The sequence below is a fragment of the Apodemus sylvaticus genome, chromosome 2 (assembly GCF_947179515.1).
Source record: "Apodemus sylvaticus chromosome 2, mApoSyl1.1, whole genome shotgun sequence".
NCBI lineage: Eukaryota > Metazoa > Chordata > Mammalia > Rodentia > Muridae > Apodemus > Apodemus sylvaticus.
The window spans coordinates 22,580,886-22,601,288 of NC_067473.1; the positions used below are offsets into that span (position 1 = coordinate 22,580,886).

General features: G+C 40.8%; 1 protein-coding gene across 2 annotated transcripts in view; it reads left to right on the forward strand.

Annotated features, from left to right (window-relative positions):
• The window catches only part of Cdk14 (cyclin dependent kinase 14), a 557,511-nt gene that overhangs the window by 133,094 nt on the left and 404,014 nt on the right, over nt 1–20,403 (forward strand). For both annotated transcript variants that reach the window (XM_052173165.1, XM_052173164.1), the window contains exon 4: nt 14,191–14,285. In XM_052173165.1, the coding sequence (XP_052029125.1) occupies nt 14,191–14,285 (95 nt within the window). The remainder of the gene's footprint in view (nt 1–14,190; nt 14,286–20,403) is intronic.

Below are 20,403 nucleotides of genomic sequence, written 5' to 3' on the forward strand. Positions count from 1 at the left end.
ATCTTCAGCATCTGAGATTCTTTCTTCTATCTCTTGTATTCTGTTGTTGATATTTGTATCTCTGTCCCCTGATTTCTTCCCAAGGCTTTCTATCTCCAAAGTTGTCTCCCTTTGAGTTTTCTTAGTTGTTTCTACTTCTGATTTTAGATCCTGGATGGTTTTGCTTAGCTCCTTCACTTGCATGTTTGTGTTTTCCTGTAATTCTTTAAGAGATTTTTGTGTTATCTCTTTCATGAGATCAGCCTGTTGACCAAAGTTCTCCTGTATTTCTTTAAGAGATTTTTGTGTTTCGTCTTTCATGACCTCAGCCTGTTGAGCAAAGTTCTCCTGTATTTCTTTAAGTGTTTTTTGCATTTCCTCCTTGTTGGCTTTTGTATTCTCCTGGATTTCTTTCAATGATTTTTGTGTTTCCCTTGCAAGGGCTTCTAACTTTTGATCCATTGTCTCCTGAATTTCTTTCTGTATGACCTTCATGTGTTCCTGTACCAGCATCATGACCAGTGATTTTAAATCCAAATCTTGTTTTACTGGTGTGATGGGGTATCCAGGACATGTTGGTAGAGGAGAATTGGGTTCAGATGTTGCCATATTGCCTTGATTTCTGTTAGTGACGTTCCTGCGTTTGCCTTTTGCCATCTAGATCTCACTGGTGTTAGTTTATCTTGTCAGTGCTGGACTCACCAGTGCAAGCTGCCCCTTCCCAGTTGGCCTCTGGTGCACAGCTTACCTCCTGCACTGCTTGTAGACAGTGTGCTGCTGCCCAGGCTGTTCAGATCCCAAAGCAGGCACCCGAAGGCTCCCGCTGGGGCCCGCTGGATTCACTGGAGCACACTGACTTCTCCCAGCTGGCCGCCTGGAAGCCCAGCTAGCCACTTGCAGGACTTGGAGATGTAATGCTGCCGCCCAGACTGATCTGGATCCGGAAGCGGAGAGAGTAGAGCTAAGGGCTTCTGCCTGAGGCCTTGCCCCAGATTGTGTCTGTGGAGCAGATGGAGCCCGTGTGCACTCCCAGGGAGTGCCGACGGTGTATGCTACTGTGACCTCCCCTGAGTTCCGCTCACTCCGCTGGGCAGCCGATCTGCCAACCGGGCTGTCGCACACAAGGTTAGCCTGGCCGCCCAGTCCCTGAGTCCAGGCAAAAGCCTGGGAGGCCAAGGTCCGAGCAAAGTTCCCCTACGGCTTTGACTGTTAATTGGGTTTGCCAGGTGACTAGGATGGCGGGCGTGTGTGCCCGCGCTCCCTGAAAGCGCCGGGAGAGTCTGCTTTGCTAACAATCACCTGGGCGGGTTGACTCACAGATGGCCCACCAAGCCGCCCAGTTCTTGGGGTCAGTCCTGTGCCTTTTGGGGCCTGGACCCCCGCTTTGTTAGCCTTAGGCTATGCCTGTTACAGGTCTGCCCGCCTGAGCTCTCTGTCGTCCTGCAGGCAAAATGGCGGCGGCGTGCTCGCAGGCCTGGGCAAAAAACCTCCTGGTTGGGTTGGCACCCCGATGGCTCCCCGACCCGCCCAGGGCCTGGGTGCAGGCCAACGCCCGTCGGGCTCAGACCACCGCGGTGTTGGCCTCGGATTATGTTTGTGTACCTCAGTCTGTCCGATTCCTGGAGTACTGAACCAAGATGGATCCTCCTCTCCTGACTGGTGGGAGGCCGAGTTCTGAAGTGGCCTCCGTGCAGGAAAGGCGCCGCACAACTGCAGCTGCTTGCTGTCCGGCTGGTCAGCGAAGGTCAGTGGTCGTGGGCGCAGGGCCTAACTGGTCCCTGTGACGCCTTGGTTCCACTGCTGATGGCCCTTCAGCTGGAGCAGCCACTGCTGCCGCTGCTGCCGCCGCCGCCGCTGTACCCCACTTTTTAATGGGGTTATTTGTTTCTCTGGGTTCTACTTTCTTGAGTTCTTTGTATATATTAGATATTAGCCCTCTGTCAGATTTAGGGTTGGTGAAGATCCTTTCCCAGTCTGTTGGTTGATGTTTTGTCCTTTTGACAGTGTCCTTTGCCTTACAGAAACTTCGTAGTTTTATGAGGTCCCATTTGTCAATTCTTGATCTTAGAGCATAAGCTATTGGTGTTCTATTCAGGAACTTTTCCCCTGTGCCCATGTCCTCCAGGGTCTTCCCCAGTTTCTTTTCGATTAGTTTCAGTGTGTCAGGTTTTATGTGGAGGTCCTTGATCCATTTGGAGTTGAGCTTGGTACAAGGAGATAAGAATGGATAGATATGCATTCTTCTGCATGCTGACCTCCAATTGATCCAGCACCATTTGTTGAAAAGGCTATCTTTTTTCCACTGGATGCCTTCAGCTCCTTTGCCGAAGACCAAGTGACCATAGGTGTGTTGGTTCATTTCTGGGTCTTCAATCCTATTCCATTGATCCACTTGCCTCATATTGTGCCAACACCATGCAGTTTTTATATTTTATAAAGGTATTTGATAGTCTGTTTCCAACATTTTGCTGAGTGCCTGCTTACTTCACCAGCAGTAGTAGTTAATGCTATGAGGATACTGTGAGCATTCACTAGCCTTTGCTATCACTTTTTGCCCAGCCTGTCAGCACTCCCTTATGAGCTGTAGCTGTTGAGAGTCCCATAGGTAGACTGTCTTGGTGGCTCAGGTTAGAAGGTATTTCATTAATTAGGTCTGACTTCTGCTGAGGCTGAACAGAGCTTATTTTCAAAAATTGAATATTTAGGTGGAGTTTCTCCACACATTCTGAAAACTACTGCATATATACATCTTTCCATACCATAAAAATATTCCTGCCCTGATATGTAGTTTCAACTCTGGAGAGAGAGGAGGAAGGTGTGGGTTTGCAATGAGAGTCCTCACAGACTCATTCTGGGATAGTGTCCTCTTGGCATTGCTTCTTTCCTGTTGGGAGCAAACAATCCCCACATGGAACCAAACCTCCTTGTCATCTTGTTTCCATGCCTGGTATTTGGATCAATATCTTTGTTCAGCATTTAGATCAGCTTTCATTAAGTTGTCTATTAATGAATCATGAATTGCCTTAGCAATGTAGCAAAACTACTGAGAAATGAGAACCTGCTCAGGAGTTCAAGGAAAGACCAAAATGACTGGCAGTGAGTGTGGATCTAAGTATGTTATGCGATCACAGAATTCTGACTGACCCCTTCCCTTCCTGACCCTCTCATACCCGTGCAACACACGGAATACTGTGACAGTTCTTAGTCGTGGTTTCTTGCAGTCAGTGGTAGCATCTGATCTTACATGGTTGCCTAACCAAGGCTGTGCATTGAAGACTTGGGCATTACCCATGCCTCGTGAGGTAGGACCTAGACAGGGAAACTAGGTCGTGTGTCCTTCTAGGGATATTGTTTGGATCACCCAACCTGCCCTTGTTTCTTTCGTCTTCCACCTTTCTTTTTTTCCTTCCCTTCCTTTTCCCCTTCCTCTTACCTTTCTTCTGCCCACAGTTCTTCCTCCTAGGAGGTAAAGAGAACTTCTGATGTGTGCTCCTTTCATTCGGAACTGAGCCATCACAGGCCAATGAGGTAGTCATGGATTCATGAGACCATGGACTGAAGCCATGGATCTAAGCAAAGCCTTCTTCTGAGTTGTGAATCTTAGATATGTTACTAGGAAGTATGGAATGCTGATGACACAGGGTTCTCCACAGCCTCAGGCAAATAGCCTCTTATTCTTCCCGAGAAGGAGGATTAATCTTCTATCAAGTCAGTATGGAACTATGGATGTATCATTGCAATGCACATGCACATTAAGGACTCCTCATGCCTTTTATAATGATGCAGTTTAAATAACCATGCTTACTTCTAGGAAGGAGAGTTCAGGCTAACACAGAGCTAAGCACAATTAATATTTCCCCCATTTGGGTGAAAATTTAATCCATGGAACTATTTTTATCAGGATAGTAGTAATAAAGGAAAGAGATTTTTCATTTCTCATGAATTACATCAATTTTAGTTCTGCCAGTAGCTACAGAATCCTTGATAAGTTTTGTTATTTCTCCAGCCTTACATTCTTCATGCCAATGTGGAATATATAATAGAATCAATCTCCCAATGTGTCCATCAGGATTCAATTTAGATAATAATGGCCAAAGGCTGACGAGCAAACCTTTAGTGGTTTTGGTATTTGTTACCTCTATTGAGAAATGAAGTGGAGCCGCTAAGGTCCTGCCTCCCAAGTGGCAGCGTGGCCAGCACTGTTCTGCTGTAGCATCCACACTTTCCATTACCCAGACCAATGTTCCCCTCCAGTGAGCCAGACAATTGACAGTCCTTTGCACTTCTATTCTGTTTTTGAAAAATGTATTAACATTATCTCATTAAATTCAACGTCTCCATGGAGTGTCTGTTAGCAATTGCACATTAGCCGTCTGTATTTCCAAGTCACCATGGTGCTGTCAAGTGTGCGCTCTAGGTAGAGGAGCGATAAGAGGAAAACAGTTGTCCCAGAAGGCTGTTCCCGCCCATTGCTGCACCTGAGGTCACAGAGCCAAAGCTAATGCTCAGGGCGACTGCATCTTGGTTTGATCTGGTGGCTTATTTAAGTAGGACAGAATAATAGCAGGACAGAACAATAAAATTGTGTGAAGAAAGGCAAATGAAATGCCTGATCTTTTAATTCAAAAATAGGACCCCCTCCTTATAGAGTATGCTTGGTCTTGTTCATTTGATAGGCGGGCTTTTACTCTTGGCCTCTTTAAACACTTGGCATTTGGATTCCTTATGTATGCACACGGTAATTGCACATCAGACTACTGCTTTTCCATGCTTAAAATAGGAGACTCACTTGCGAGACTCTAATCCTCAAAGCTCAGAGTGTCTCATACATGGCCTCTTCCAAAGAACCATCCTTTCCTAGACCAGAACTGTGTGTAGAGAGGAATCACAAGCCTTTGATTCATGTTATGCAGCCTGTATGATTGATCTACAAATTATAAGGTATTTCCACAATGTCTGCGTATCAGTTCCACAGGGCGAATAACTGATTGTTTTACCGCAAAATGTGGCAAAGTATTAACTTTCTGCCATTGCAGTGTTAATAGAATGCACTTTAGCCACAATGGTTAATACATCCAAATCCATTCGGCTAGAAATATAAAACTACATGCCATTAGTATCTTCTTTTGCTGGATTTTTCTCTCTTGTGAATAAGATGGGGCGTTTATTTTATAACATGAAAACTTTAACATTTTAAAAGCTTTTCTCTGTACAGTTTTTTTTTTTTTTTTTTTTTTTTAGTGTTGCTGTCTTATTTGAATGCAATTGCATATTCATGGCAGATTATGAAGAGTGGAACATGACAATGTTTAGTAGGTTATTTGTGCCTCTACCAAGAGAGGAAAACTGGCCTCTGCTCTCCACTCAGTTTGCGGGGTCCTTGTCCTTTCCTCAGTGTGCAGTAGCACGTAAGCCCTGAGAGGAGCAGAGAGCCGTTTGTGAAGCTACCTTTGTCTTCATCTAAGATTCATTGTCAAAGGAGCCCAAAAGCCAATGTGAAGATTTTTTTCCACTCTGATTTTAAATGATTTAGAGAGGAACTGTGAACACAATATTTTCTCCATTGAAGATCCTTTCATACTGAAGTTTAATATAGGTTTGACAATTTCTATTTCGAACTCTTGGGCTCAGGAGGGCGATGGTGAAGTGTGGCATGCTCAAGCTGTTTCCTGGCTCCGAGAGTGAGGGAGAACAGAACCCACAGGGGACCAGTCAGGCAGCTCTGCATGCCAATGGCCGTTACATCCTACATGGTTTTTACGTATATTTCTTGAAGAGAAAAAAGTAAAAAGCTCTTCAGTGTACTGTATAATTAAACATATATGGAAATAAAATCTCATTAAAAAAAAAAGACTTGGATCTCCTCTACAATTCCCATCCTGTCTATATTAAAATTCGAAGTATATTCATTTCTCGCCAGTCTGTTTATTTCTCTGTGGCCTGCATTGTGTCCCCCTCCTCCCCAATCTCTATGTTGAATTTCTAAACCACAGTACCACAGACCCCATTGGAAGAGGTGACCGAGTGAAACTACAGTCACTGGGCTGCTTCCTAATTCAGTGTAATGGATGTTCTTATGACCCAGGGAGGGACCCTACAGAGGGAACACAGGCTGAGGAGCAGTAGGAGATGGCCGACCCTTAGTGAACCTCCACAGAGACGGACCCCGCCTCTGCTGTCTTGAATGGCTGTATTGCATAATTGGAAGACACCGTTGGGTAGATAACTGGGGATAATTGTTGATGCCGCCGAGGCTGCAGCTTTTGGACACCTCTAACAAACTAATTCATGTCTAAAGAACTATGCTTTGTTACAAGTTAGGCTGTTTTCTTAAAATATTGTTAATTACCAGATTTTGCTGTTTTTTCCCCCTTGCACCGCATGCTGAATGGGAACAGATTAAAGAGACCGAGTTTTGCTTTGAGGAAAAATGTGTTTAATTAAAACTGAGCAGATAGTTTTGGGAAAGTCATCTTTCTGGGAGATTCTCCCATTTCTACACTTAGACTAGAGTAAATGATGCTGAAAATGTTGCACAGCCCTAGTTATTTCTGATTTCTCCGAAGACAAGAATTCTATTTTGGGTCTGTACTTCATTAAAAATGTAGCGATATGTAACTATGGAGCCTAGTGTGGCTGTGTGGAATTGTCGTCTCATTGGATGATTTGTTGAAGAAATGGGTTACTATGGTGTTCAAGTCTGTGGCAGATTGAATAATTGATCCTAAGAGCTTCTTGCAGTCTATGTTGCTGTCTTTGACATGTTCATTCTGCGTATAAAGATCTTCAGCCAGCATCTAGAGATATGCATGCTTAATAATTGAGATTCAGAATATAATTATCATTGTGACAATATTAAAGATAAGGAGAGTTTGCCTCACTCATCTTCTTTAGTATATACATAACTTCAAGTTACTAACCATGTCACAAACACTTGGAAAAAGTAGGCATCCCAATTGACAAATTGACTTCTACCATCATTGGATCATCTATTTATTTATTTAGACAGTATCTCACTGTGTAGATCAGGGTGGTTTTGAACTCTGGAAGATCTGCCTGCCTCTGCCTCTTAAGTGTTGCCATCATAGATGTGTAATACCACATCCTACCTCCATCTTTGAAAGTTTTAGTGAGACTGCTTTAAACCTGTAAATCACACAGAGCTGACACCTTGAAGTGACATTGAGATGTGACAATAGCTTTTTATTGTCAGGTGTTCTGAGTCCTTACTTTTATTACTTATTTATTTAATATAAAGTCACTGCTTTCATTATGATATTTTCCTCTTTCCCTGCTCCCACATATTATGCCAGGCTGCTTTTGTGGGTGTCATGTGAATCTATTACCCTCTCCACACCCCTCCTGAGAACCCGCTTTCCCCTTTCATGACCTTTACCTGGACTCACACCTATATATACCTAAAATCTTAGAAGCTAGGCTCTGCATAGGAGTCAGTATGTGCTTCTGTCTTTTGAGGTTGGATCAGTTCCATTAATGTAATAAATTCCAGATCCATTATCTTTCATTTTGGATGTATGAAGTGCCATTGTGTATATGTTTCTCATATCTTTACATTCATCAGTTGCTGGTTATGTTTGTTAATTGCGTTTTCTTGCTATTGTAAGTAGAGGAACGGTGAGCATGTTCATCATGCCAATGTCTCTGTGGAAGGATGGAGAATGCTTTCGGTATGTGTATGTTTCCCCCTGTAGTGGAATAGCTGGGTCAAGTAGTGGTTATACATTAATTTTTTTGAGAAACCTCCACTCTGATTTCATTAGTAGTAAACCAATTCACAATTTATATCCTCACTAGCATTAAATGACCTTTTCCTTGGGAGCAGCCATTCTGATTAGGATGAGATGGAATGTCATAATTCTTTTAATTTGCCTTGTTCTCATGGCTGAGGATGTTGAATCTCTTTACAAATATATATTGATCATTTCTCTCTCTTAAAATTTTGGGCTTGGACTGTTTTAAACATACATACAGTGCATTCTGCTTACCCCCTCCTCTTAATTTCCCTCTCACTTGGGCCAGCCCCTCCCCTTCCCTACACAGCTCTTATTATATTTTCATTACTTTTCACTTTGTGTTTGATGGCGGACTGTAACTGTGTGTCTGTGAACCGGGGCGTGAAGCTATAGAGACAGGCAAGCTCATCAGTGGTTAAAACCAGATACTGTGTCTTCCTTCTCCCATAACCTGTCATTGACAACAATTTATCACTAAGTGGTAGTGCCACCGTGAACACATTCTCCATTCACAGCTGACTGCTGGGTGGGTCTAGTTTGTGTAGACCAAATACCATTTTAAATTCATGATTGCCATGGCCTTGGCATGCTTGAAAGATAACTTTTTCCAATCCTTTTCTTATCCTCCAGCTCTTACCTTCTTTCAGCCCTGCCTTCCACAGTATTTTTGAATGCTTTAGGGGGTTTATTTGAAGCAGCCCATAGGTGTGCTCTAAGTTCTCTTGTTATCCTGTATTCTTAGTATCTTGTGGAGCCATGGGTCTCAGTATTCATTTTCACTCACTACAAAGAGAGGCTTCTCTGATTTAGCACCCTTAACCTTTGGATGTGGGTACAAATACAGATATTTAGAAGGTGCTTTGAATCTATGCTAATTTAGCTAAGTAGCATAGCAGTAGGTTTCTCCCCTTTCTGGGGCCTGAGTCATCTTCAGTCAGCATTTTTTTTTTTTTTGAGACCAGATTTATAGCATTGGTCCTGGATTTTTCTTCTGTGTGGAGTACACATCAAATCCAACCAGGAAGAGGTTGGTTACCCCCGACAAGGTTGTGCCACTATTGTACCGATGGGTTCACATTGTCAGACAGGATTGAATTTATGGGTCATAGAGTCCCTACCTGGGTCAGATTACTTATGCTTTTCTTCCTCCGCTAACAGGCTGGAGAGCATCATTCAGCACTTCCCAGCATTCCCAAAAGCTACCCCGCAGAGAGGGAGCTTCAGTCTCTAGTTTGCATCCAGGGCTTATAATGTCCTATGATGCAGTAGGATCTTGTCATCAGGATTTTTGTGGGCAACCAAGAGAAATGCCAAGAACCTGCAGCCCACACTTGGTACCAGGGATTTTGTTCAATGACCCGTCACTTCCGAGATTGGCACTGTCTGATCTTGGACAATATTTGCCAATTCTTTTATGTTTTTTACTTGGGTTACCAGATAGTATTGTTCATTATGGCTTTTGATACTTCTCTTGCTTTGATTCTTACTTCTCCCACCCTTTTTCCTCCCCAACCCTCCCTGTTTGAACCCCTCTGTCCCAGTTTCCACGGTCATTTACGTGCTAATATACTACTGACCCTTTTCCTTTTAGGTTCCCTGTCCTCTGTCCGGTATCTCCTTTCTAGATTTCTCTCTTCTGGACTTGCTCCATGTTAAACACGTGAAACTAAGGAGCAGGAGCTAGGCAACACACGTGGGAGGGAACATGCTGTGTCCGTCACTTCCCTCAGTGTAAAACTTTCAATCTTCACCCCTTCCTGCATTTCCATCATTTCGCTTCTGTTTACAGCTGTATTAAATTCCATTTTTGTTTGTATACTCTATTTCCTCACCCACTCCTCCATTGATGGACCTCATTAACAAAAGGTGCAGGGAACACTGGATATCAATATGTAAAGAATGTGACTAAGTCCTTCTCTCTGACCCTGAGTGAAACTCTACAAGTGGATCAGAGACCTCTGGATATGACCAGATACCCTGAAACTTCTAGGTTAAAAAGTAGGGAGTACATTTCAACATATAGGCATAGGATACATTTCGATATATAGGCAAGTACATATAGGGAAGTATAGGGAATACATTTCAACCTAGAGGCAGAGGCAAGGATAGTCTGACTCTGGTACCTCTGGAAATGAGACCAGCAGTCCACAAAAAGATTCCATGAAACGAAAAAGCTTCTGTAGAGTAAAGGAAACTTGTTGAGTGAAGAGACAGCTCACAGGATACAGGAAAATAAATATTTGCCAGATACCCATCTGATAGAGGGCTAGTAACAAACAACAAACAAACAAACAAGCAAACAACAAACAAACCCACAAACTATACTCCAAGAGAACCAACCAGGTATCAAAAGCAATGGACTATGAAACTAAACAGAGTTCTCAAAAGAAGAAATAGGAAAATTTAAAAATATATATTTAACATTCTTGACCATCACAGAAATTCATATTTGAACTCCTTGTGTATGCTGTATCACCCCAGTCTGAATACCCATCGTCAGGGATAGGAATACAACACATGTTGGTCTGGACGTAGCCACTGGAGAAACTGCTCTAGACGTTTCTTGAAAAACTGCAAACAGAACTGTCACGTCACCCAGTTGTACCATGCCTGGGCAGGTCCTAAGAAATACATCCTATTACAGAGGCATTGTACAGATGTGCTTGGGAAGCTTTATTCACAATATTCGGGAAGCAGGGCTGTGGTTCTTTGTCCTGTTTATTAACTGACAACCTTTTGGTGATTAATTTTTGTAGTTCTTTACATATCCCAGGTTGGAACTTTGTGTCTGGAGTAGATGACAGCTTTTCTCCCCTTCTTCAGGCTGTCTGTTCATTCTGGTGATTGTTTCCTTTGCTTGCAGAGTGTTTTAATTTTAATGTCATTCAAACTGTCGATTTTTGGTGTTGTTTCCTAAGTTACTGGCATCTACTTCAAAAAGTTCCTGCATCCGCCTGTATCTTGAAAGATTTTCCCTTAGCATTGTAAACATTTCAGGTTTCAAATGAAAGTTTTTTGATGTGTTTTGAATTGATATTTTTGTATAAGATGAGAAGTGGGGACTTAATTTCATTCCTTGGATAAGCAGTTTTGACAGCACTGTTTGTTAACACTCAACAACAACAACAAAAAAAACCCAAACAACAAAATATTTCGTTACATATAGCAAATCTGGTTTTGTCTGATTAGACAGAATGAGCTTTCTTTAAGGAAGCAAGTTGAAAGCTTACTTGCAGGTGGTTGACTTCCAGTCTTGATAATGTTCATGTGCACACAAACAGACTATACAACTCCATTATAAACACAAATAAACATTTGAGGGATTTCCCTTCTTCATTTTCAGATACTCTCTTATTGTGTTTTCAAATCTTCTCGATAGCATACTGTTGATTTCTCACACTTCACAAGTCTGTTACCTTTTACTTGCCAAAGGTGGGCCACTTTGATGTAGTTGGGCTTAATTTACTCCTTATGTGACAATTTACGTAGTATACTTTTTTTCTTTTTGGAGAATTTCTCCAACTTCCCTCTTTACCTTCCTACTTTCTTCGTTGCATTTTCCTTTCATTTCTCTATTTAAGACATATACATCTTATAAAAATGTAGCAAATGCTTTTGAAGATGTAAGAAAAATGGTACAATTTTTGACTTTGGAGTTAATTCCTGTCTACAGTCTGGTCTGAATACTTCAAGAAGTCTTAACAAGACTGTCTCTTCTTTCATGCCCTTCCCCTATTCCAGCCAGGCGTTATGTTGAAGTACTGTGGAAGTTAATTCCTTAATATATTTGACTCAGGTGCTAAAAATTGCAGTCTCTCTTTTTATGTTTCTATGCAGAAACAGTCTGCCTTTTCTTGAAGGTTCTGGGGAGAATTTTGTTTAAACCTGAGTTTATTCCTGTTTCAACTATATGTTTTCTCCCACTCAATACTCATTAAATGTTTTATTATACTGCTTCAGTATTGATCATACAATAACCTCAAAGCCATTCCCGCCTTTGCACTGTTACCTCTGTGTGCAGAGTTTTAGCTCCTCTAACTGTTAAACTCTAGGCTTCTCTTTCATGGGCTCATCTTTCATGACTGTGTGGATTGATTTGTGAGTTTAGGATTTATACTCATGTTTTTTAGTTGAGAACCACTGTCAGCTTATTATATTTCTGTGACTTGTTTCTGTTGATGGCATCAAAAGGCCATGATGTCATTTTAGTCATGGTTTAACATTAAGCATAATTGCATTTTCCTGATGACTAAAGGCTCTGAAAACTTTTTCTACACTTCCCTTTCTATAGATGCTGACTGAGTCTTTGCTTTGTACTTGTAGCCAGAAGACCACAATTACATCTGTCTTTCCTGTTTTTTATAACATTTAGTCTCCTTTTACCTTTCTTGGGAAGACTTAGTGTTCTTCCTGTGTTGACCAGTCTGATGTATGCTTGAAGATTTCTGCTATTTTAATCTAATTGTTTTCTTATTAATTTTGGGACTTTTCTCTGAAAATTTATTCCTAATTGCATTATACCATTAAAGATTCCTCAAAAGGTCTGGTTAGATAATATTTTTCTTTGTGGTCATGAATTGTTAGTTTTTAAAAAATGTATTTTTGGTCACTGGGTCACACTTGGAGTGGAGAGGAGACTAGAGAATGCATTTGTTACTTTCATTTTAAATTCATTGTTGCTGTTGGCATACAGGGAGTGGATGTCATTATGACAGTTCATTATTTGTATCACTGCTCTTTCTTTTATTCAACCTCTCTACCACTCTGCCCTGAAATCTCAACGTACAAATTTTTCTGTGTGTGTGTAGTCTTCCCTCTGCTTTCCTGGGTATGTGTATAACCAAACCTAGATTCTGCATATGAGAAAAAACACGTGATATAGTATTTTTCCTTCTTTTTGTCTCCCGCAATTTATCCTCTTCCTCCCTCATCATAGGCTGTCTTCCACTTTCATAATACTGTATATGTTTTATACATGGGTACACACACACACATGCATGTATATGTTTTATACATGGGTACACATACACACATTCATGTATATGTTTTATACATGGGTTTACACATGCACATGTGCATGAATGCACTTGAGCACACACACACACACACACACACACACACACATACAGACACACACGGGAATATGTGTGTCCATATATGAGACAAACCATAGTGCTTGTATTTTTGAATCTGATTTGTGTTTCCTATCTATCAAGTTAATCTGTTGATGATGATGTCGGTGGGTTGCATATATGAATTATGAGTTCATCATTTTCATAGTAAGGTCATTAGGTTACACCACTATCTGCAGTGTGTAAGGTCTCTTTAGCTCATGTTCTTGTCAGCATTTTTTGTCTTTTATGTGTTAGCCATTCTCACTGGGGTGAGACAGCATCTCAGTGTTGCTTTAATTTGTTTTTCCTGAAACCTAAGGATGTTGAACAGTTTCTAAGTACTTATTGGTCATTTGTAGTTCTATGTTTGAGAACAGTTCTAATTATGTACCTATTGGTAATAATTAGATTGGATGATTTTTCATGTCTAATTTTTGTGGTCTTCCTTTATTGTCTATGCTAATCCTGTCACACGTACAGTTAGCAAAGTTTTCCCCCATTTTGTTAGCTGTCTCTTATTCTCATGCTCATTGTTCCCTTTGTAGGGCAGATGTCCCTCAATTTCGTGTAATCTCATTTGTCAGTCCTGAATATTTTTTTCTGACCTGTTAGAACGCAAGATTAGGATCATCCGTTATCTCTGAATGAGATGTATCCTTGTCTATTTGATTTTCTGTTTAAATGTGTTGGAGGAACATTTATTATGCGGTCATGCTCTACTATAAGAGTAACATTCTATTCTAAGTATTATCATTTGTATAATTTCTGTTGTAACTACAGCTTTGTTATAACTAAGAAGCTGTAGATAAGATGGCCATTCTAATAAAACTTTATGGATTATAAAATATTATCTTTGTACAACTTTCATATGTCACAAATTTTTCTTTGTTTGGTCCCTTCCCAACTACTGAAACAAGGAAGGCAATAATTATTCTATGCCCAGAGGATGTCTAAAAACATGAGCTATGCTACGTTTGACTTGTGTATGTAATTTATTGATCTCTAATTTAGATTATGTCATAATATGGAAAATGCTCATAACACATTGAATATGTGACTACAGATTATTAAGCATGTATATTGAATGTAATGACATCTATATGAAAAAGCAGTTGCCAGTGAGGCAGCCCTGGGGGAATGCCAAATCAAAATCGTTTTAGCTCTCCCTTGGTTCAGTTATGGGTATATTTGATTCTATATGTGTTTGTTTGTATGTTCTGAATTTGTACTATGACTGCTTATTGCGTTGTTTTATAAATATTCTTATATTGAAAAGTTATTTATCCAGTGTCAGCGAATTGTTACATTGATACAATCTTGTTTTCCCTCTGTTTCTTGTTTAGCCAACAAGTCCTAAATTTGGAAAAGCTGACTCGTATGAAAAACTGGAAAAACTAGGGGAAGGATCTTATGCCACAGTCTACAAGGGGAAAAGCAAGTAAGTTAAATGTTTTCAGGAATGCATCCTATGTGCAGTGTATCTGTTGTCGATGCTAAGTAACAGTATATGTAAACAATTCAACTTTACCTCATAGTAGATTTTCCTGCTGTTTGGTTTCCCAGCTCCTGGGAGCTTGCGTCAAAGGAGTGTAAATGCTAGTGGAAGTGGTTTTTAGTTTTCTTGATAGCAGGTTGACCTGTGGACGACTCTGGTTCATCCTAACATTGCTTAATTTTTCTCAATGGAACAAGAACGCTCAAATGAGAATTATTTTCCAGGTTAATGAAGTAATTAATTAATTCCTCGTGGTGCTTTAGTATATATTAGTCTTAATTATTACTTATTGTTAATTATTTAGCATATATTATTCTTTAATTTTTACTTTTACTAAAATAGATTCTGTTCCCACACTGAGTATACTCCTCCCCAGCCCCCACTGCTCTCAGTTCCTCCTACCTGCTTTGCCCTTGGGATCTACCCCCTTTCTGTCCCTCCTTAGAAAAGAACAGGCTTCTTAGAGATAGTAACCAACCGAAACAAAAGATGAAGCAAATCCTAGCATATCAAGGACAAGGCAACTCAACAGAGGGGAAAGTGTCCCAAGGGCAGGCACAAGAGTCAGAGACTGGGTCATTTGCACACTCAAGGGTCTCCTAAAAACACTCAACTGGAAGCCATACATATATGCAGAGACCTGGTACAGACCCGCATAGGACCTATTCCTGTTGCTTCAGTCTCTGCAAATTCCTGTGTATCTTGCTTTGTTGATTCAGAAGGCCTCATGTTCCTGGTGTCCTCTGTCCCTTCTGGCTCTTACACTCTTTCTGCCTCCTCTTCCATGGTGCTCTGAGCTCTTTCAGGAGAGATTTGATGAAGATGTCCCATTTAGACTCTCTCCATGTCATGTCTGGCTGTGGCCCTCTTCATCTCTTCCCTTCCGATGCAGGAAGATGCTTCTCTCATGATGACTGGAGAAGGCACTGGGAGTTATTTTGTTGATACTATTTTTTAAGGACAATTTTTACCCTAGGTCTCTGGGCTATCTAATCTCTGGTTCTTGGTTACCAAAGCAGTATCGGGGACGGAGTCTGGCTTGTGGAGAATTGGGCCTTAGGTCAAATCAGTAATTGGTTGGCTACCCCAACACTTTCTGTGACACTCTTGCCCTAGCACAGCTTGCAGTCAGGACAGATTGTAGGTCAAAGATTTTATGGCCAAGCTGGTGTTTTATGTTTCTCCTTTGCTAATCTTCAGAGTACCTTCCCTCATCAAAGACACTAGAATGCTGGGGCGAAGACTCCAGGTAGGTACCAGCAGGAGTCCTCCATGTTCAGTGTGAGTGCTGTGCTTGGCAGTGGTGCTTCACGGTCAGTTTGTAGAGAGCAGCACTTTGTTTTAGCATCAGCCTGAGTTGTTTGGGGATTGCCGTGGGAACTCTTTGGCCAACAAGTCAATTGAATTGAACCATTCCCAGTAATGGAACCCCTGTTTGGCTACAGGACATATTCAGTTGATATTCCACATCTCCAGGGTTAGGACATCTCATTAGGATTATCATATATCTTAGGAAGTTTACCCTGCACTAGATTTCCATATCTTCCCTCAAATGGCAGACCAAGTTCATCTCTTTCTCTGAGTATTTTCTCCTTCAATCCTACCTCTCCTCTTCCTCCTCCTCCGTACCTTCTGTTCCAGTCCCCATGACCCTAAGTCCACCTGTAAAGTCTGTTCTGTTTCTCTCTCTCAGGGAAATCCACGTGTCCACCCTAGACCCTGGGTCTATGGCTTATAGCTTGGTTATCATTTGCTTAATGGCTAATAAACACATGTAAGCAAATACATACTATATTTTTCTTTCTGGGTCTGGGATACCTGACTCAGACTGACTGTTTTCTCTTTCCATCCATTTGCCTTCAACTTTCATGATGTCCTTTTTAAAAAAACTTCTGAGTAATACTCCATTTTGTAAACGTAGTACATTTTCTTTCTCTATTTTTCTGCTAAGGAACATCTCGGTTTTAGAAAAAGTTTAACTGGTCTATATTCAAACATATTATCATTCTTGACATCCTTTTGATAAATATTTATTCAACCTTTCCCAAATAATTTAGTTTAAAACCCTACACTATTATTTTCTTTCTTTCTGCTTGTATATTTTGGTATAATATTGTGTATTCTCACACAGAGAAGCACCTCTATCCCTCTTTCTCACATTGTCCCTCTCCCATTGCTATCCTGAGATCAGAGACAGATTTTGGCTTTTTTTGTAAGCCAGTGGCTTTATTACTTTATTTATATTATTATATTATTTATATTATATTTATTTATATTATATATTATATATTTATATTATATAATACTTATAATATATTATATTTATATTATATTTATGTTATATTTATATTATATTTATATTATAATATATATTATATTATTTATAACTTACAGGAGTTTGGGTGACTGATTTTGATTTTCTTTTTCTTTACCAAAAGCTCACTCCACCCCAGATTAGGTAACTCCTCAAAGCTGCCTGTCTGAAAGTCTCTAACAAACTTGCAATCAGCTGCACAGGTCAGATCTTCCTCTGCCTTAGAACTATTTATGACCCTTTGGAGGAGCCCTGTGAAATGTCTTTTTAGTTTAAGGAGATTCTGAAGTCTTATAGTAGTTGGAAATCTACTATATTAGGCTTCAACGTATCTCTCACATAGACCTGAATTGTAGTTATGTTTCCCCGTATTTTCTCCTTCTTGCCTCTCACCCCTCCCAAGTCATCCATCCATAAATGTAGCATGTAATTATTAAAAAATAATCCACGTTAAAGCTGGCTGAGCACCTGCACCTCTGTCTCCCTTCCTCCATTGGGAGCCCTAAGCTAAGGCCTTCCCAGGTTCTTTTGGTTGGCCTGCCTCCTAACTGCTCCACTCTCCAAGCCATCCTATCCCTGCGGCTAGCCTGGTGAGACTGGCTACCACTGGCTCTGAACCCCTAGCCTTGTAAAATGAAAACTCCAGAGGCTTGTTATCAGCCAGATTTATGTATTTATCCTCAACCCACAAAATGCCCACACTCAAAACTCAGTTGATATAAATAAAAGCTACACTCCTATATGCGGTAAACATACCCTACATTGCTCTATTGCCCTTCTGTGGTATCCATAGTTACTTGTGACTCTTTCAGGCTACGTGGATCTGGTTTATCTTCTTCCTCCGTCTTCTCTCTGTCAGTTTCTCCCTCTGTTTCTCCTCTATCTATAACTTTCAGCCCCTCCCCCTCCTTCTACCGCCAATCACATGCTCTAGATTTATTAATTAAGATTTCACCTGACCTCATCTAGGTGTAGGCACTCTTTTTGAGGGGCCAGAAAAAACAGATAGCAATCCAGAACACATATTTATTTTATTTTTCTTTCCTAATGAAATCTATTTACACCCCTTAGTCCCTTACTCTCTCTATACCGTCCCTCTGTGGTTCTATGGATTGTAGCATGCTTTTCGTTGACTTAATAGCTAATGTCTACATATAAAGGAATACATTCTATATTTGTTTTGTGGGACTATGCTACCTCACTTAGGATTTTTTTCTAGTTCCATCCATTTACCTGTAAATATCATGATTTCATTCTTTTGATAGCTGAGTGATATTATGCTGTGTATATGTACCACATATGATAGTTTTTTCTTTCAGTTTGTTTATATGGTTGATTACATTTATTGATTTACATATGTTGAACCATACCTGCATCTCTGAAGCATATTTGACCATGGTAAATGATGTTTTGTTGTTTTCTTGTATTTGGCTTTCAGATATTTTTTGAAAATTTTTGTTTTTATGTTTGTAATGCTCTTTCTTTGTTGGCTATTTATGTGGTTTAGGATTCAGAATAACTGTGGCCTCATAAAATGACCTGGGCTATGTTTCAATATTGTCGCATAATTTGAAGAGTATTGTAGAAATCTATGCCAAAACCATCTTGGCCTGGACTTTGTTTTGTTTGTTTTGTTTGTTTTTTGTTTTTTTGAGTGTTTTATTGTCTGCTCCTATTTTATTGGGGCTTATAGGCCTATTTTAAATTGCTTATCCAACATTGATTTAACTTTTGTAGATAGTGTGTATTGAGAAAACTTTCTTTCTTTTCTTTTTTGGAGTTTTCCCAATTGGCTGTGTTATAAATTTTTCCAGATTTGGATTTTTTTTTTCATGAAGTCATGGTTTTTATTTATTTTTTAATTTATGTTAAACTCCAGATTTTATTACCCTCCCCATTCACCCTCTGGCTGTTCCACACCCCATACCTCCTCCTCACCCCACTGTCTCCAAGAGGTTGTCCCTACCCCCCAACCCCACCAGACCTCTAAACTCCCTGGGGACTTCAGGCTCTTGAGGGTTAGGTGCACCCCTTTGGACTAAATCCAGACCCAGCAGTCCTCTTCTGTATATGTGTTGGGGGTCTCATATCATCTGGTGTGTGCAGCCTGGTTGGTAGAACAGTGCTTTAGATATCTCCGGGTCCAGATTAATTGTGACTGCTGGTTCTCCTACAGGGTCACTTTCCTCCTCAGTTTCTTCTGGCTTTCCCCTAATTCAACCACAGGGGTCAGCTGCTTCTGTCCATTGGTTAGGTGCAAATTTCTGCATCTTACTCTTTCAACTGCTTGTTGGGTCTTTAGGGGTGCATTCATGCTTGGTCCCTTTTTGTGAGTGCTCTATAGCCTCAGTAATAGTGTCAGGCCTTGGGACCTCCCCTTGACCTGGATCCCACTCTGGGCCTGTTGCTTGACCTTCTTTTCCTCAGGCTTTTCTCCATTTCCATCCCTGTGCTTCTTTCAGACAGGAACAATTATGGGTCAGAATTTTGACTGTGGGATGGCAACCCCCTCCCTCACTTTATGCCCTGTCTTTCTGATGGAGGTGGGTTGTACAAGTGCCCTCTCCCCACTGTAGGGCATTTCTCTTTCAGTCCTGAGAGTCTCTCTCCTCCCATGTCTCTGGTGCATTCTGGGGAGTCTTTCCCCCCTTCTACCTCCCAAGGTTGCATGTTTCCATTCTTTCTGCTGGCCCCCAGGGATTTCAGACCTTTTCCCCCACCCAAGATCCAATCATGTTCCCCTCTCTGCCCCTCCCCCATCCCTTTTCCTTCCCAGGTCCCTCCGGATTTTGAGAAAACCTCTTCAGACTTATTTCCAAACCTCCCTTCCCTCACACCCTCTATCATTGAAGATGAGGAAGTAACTGCATTCAGGTACAAGAGACTCATAGTAAGCTTCAATAGGCCAAGACAAATGCTGTCTTCACCCTAATAATGTTACCAAATGATAACATAGATTCCTTCCACCAAAGATATTCTACCTTTAATCTTCACAGTGTTCAGTAGAACATTGTGTTTGTGTTCTATTCAGTGTTCCCGATAGATCAAGTCTATTTTATATGGAATTAATATTAATGTCCTTTATAATAACTTCCTTTTATCCTCTTGGCTCCTTGACGTCCATAGTGTTTGTTTTACACAAACTTTGTGTCTGCTTATATACATTATCTCTCTCTCCCTCTTCCTCTCCCTCTCCCCCCCTCTCTCTCCCTCCCTCTCTCTCCTCCCCCCCCCCTCTCTCTCTCTCTCTCTCACACACACACACACACACACACACACATACACACACACACATGTACATGCACACATGCACAGATTCACATACTATGTGAAATGTGTGTGTCACACACATGTGCATGTATGTGTTGGTCAGTATTGGACATTTTCCTCTATTGTTACCCACCTTCATTTTAAGACTGGGTATCTTACTGAACCTGGGGCCTGCCATTTAGTCTGTACTGATCGGCCTGCAAATACCTGGAGTCATCTGTCTTTACATCACCAACTCTGGGGTTACAGTTGTATGTCTCAGTGCCAGGCCTTTTCATTGGTGTTGGGGGTTCAAACTCAAATCATCATGCTGTACATCAAACATTTTAATAAATAATCAATCACTTAACTCTCAAGACCATATTGCCATGTAATGTCTCTTTCTGTGGTCTGGTTACAATGTAAACATGTTTCTTGTGTTTACATTAGTAAGTCCTTAAAAGTTATTCATTTCAAAACTTCCAGTTTGACATTGCA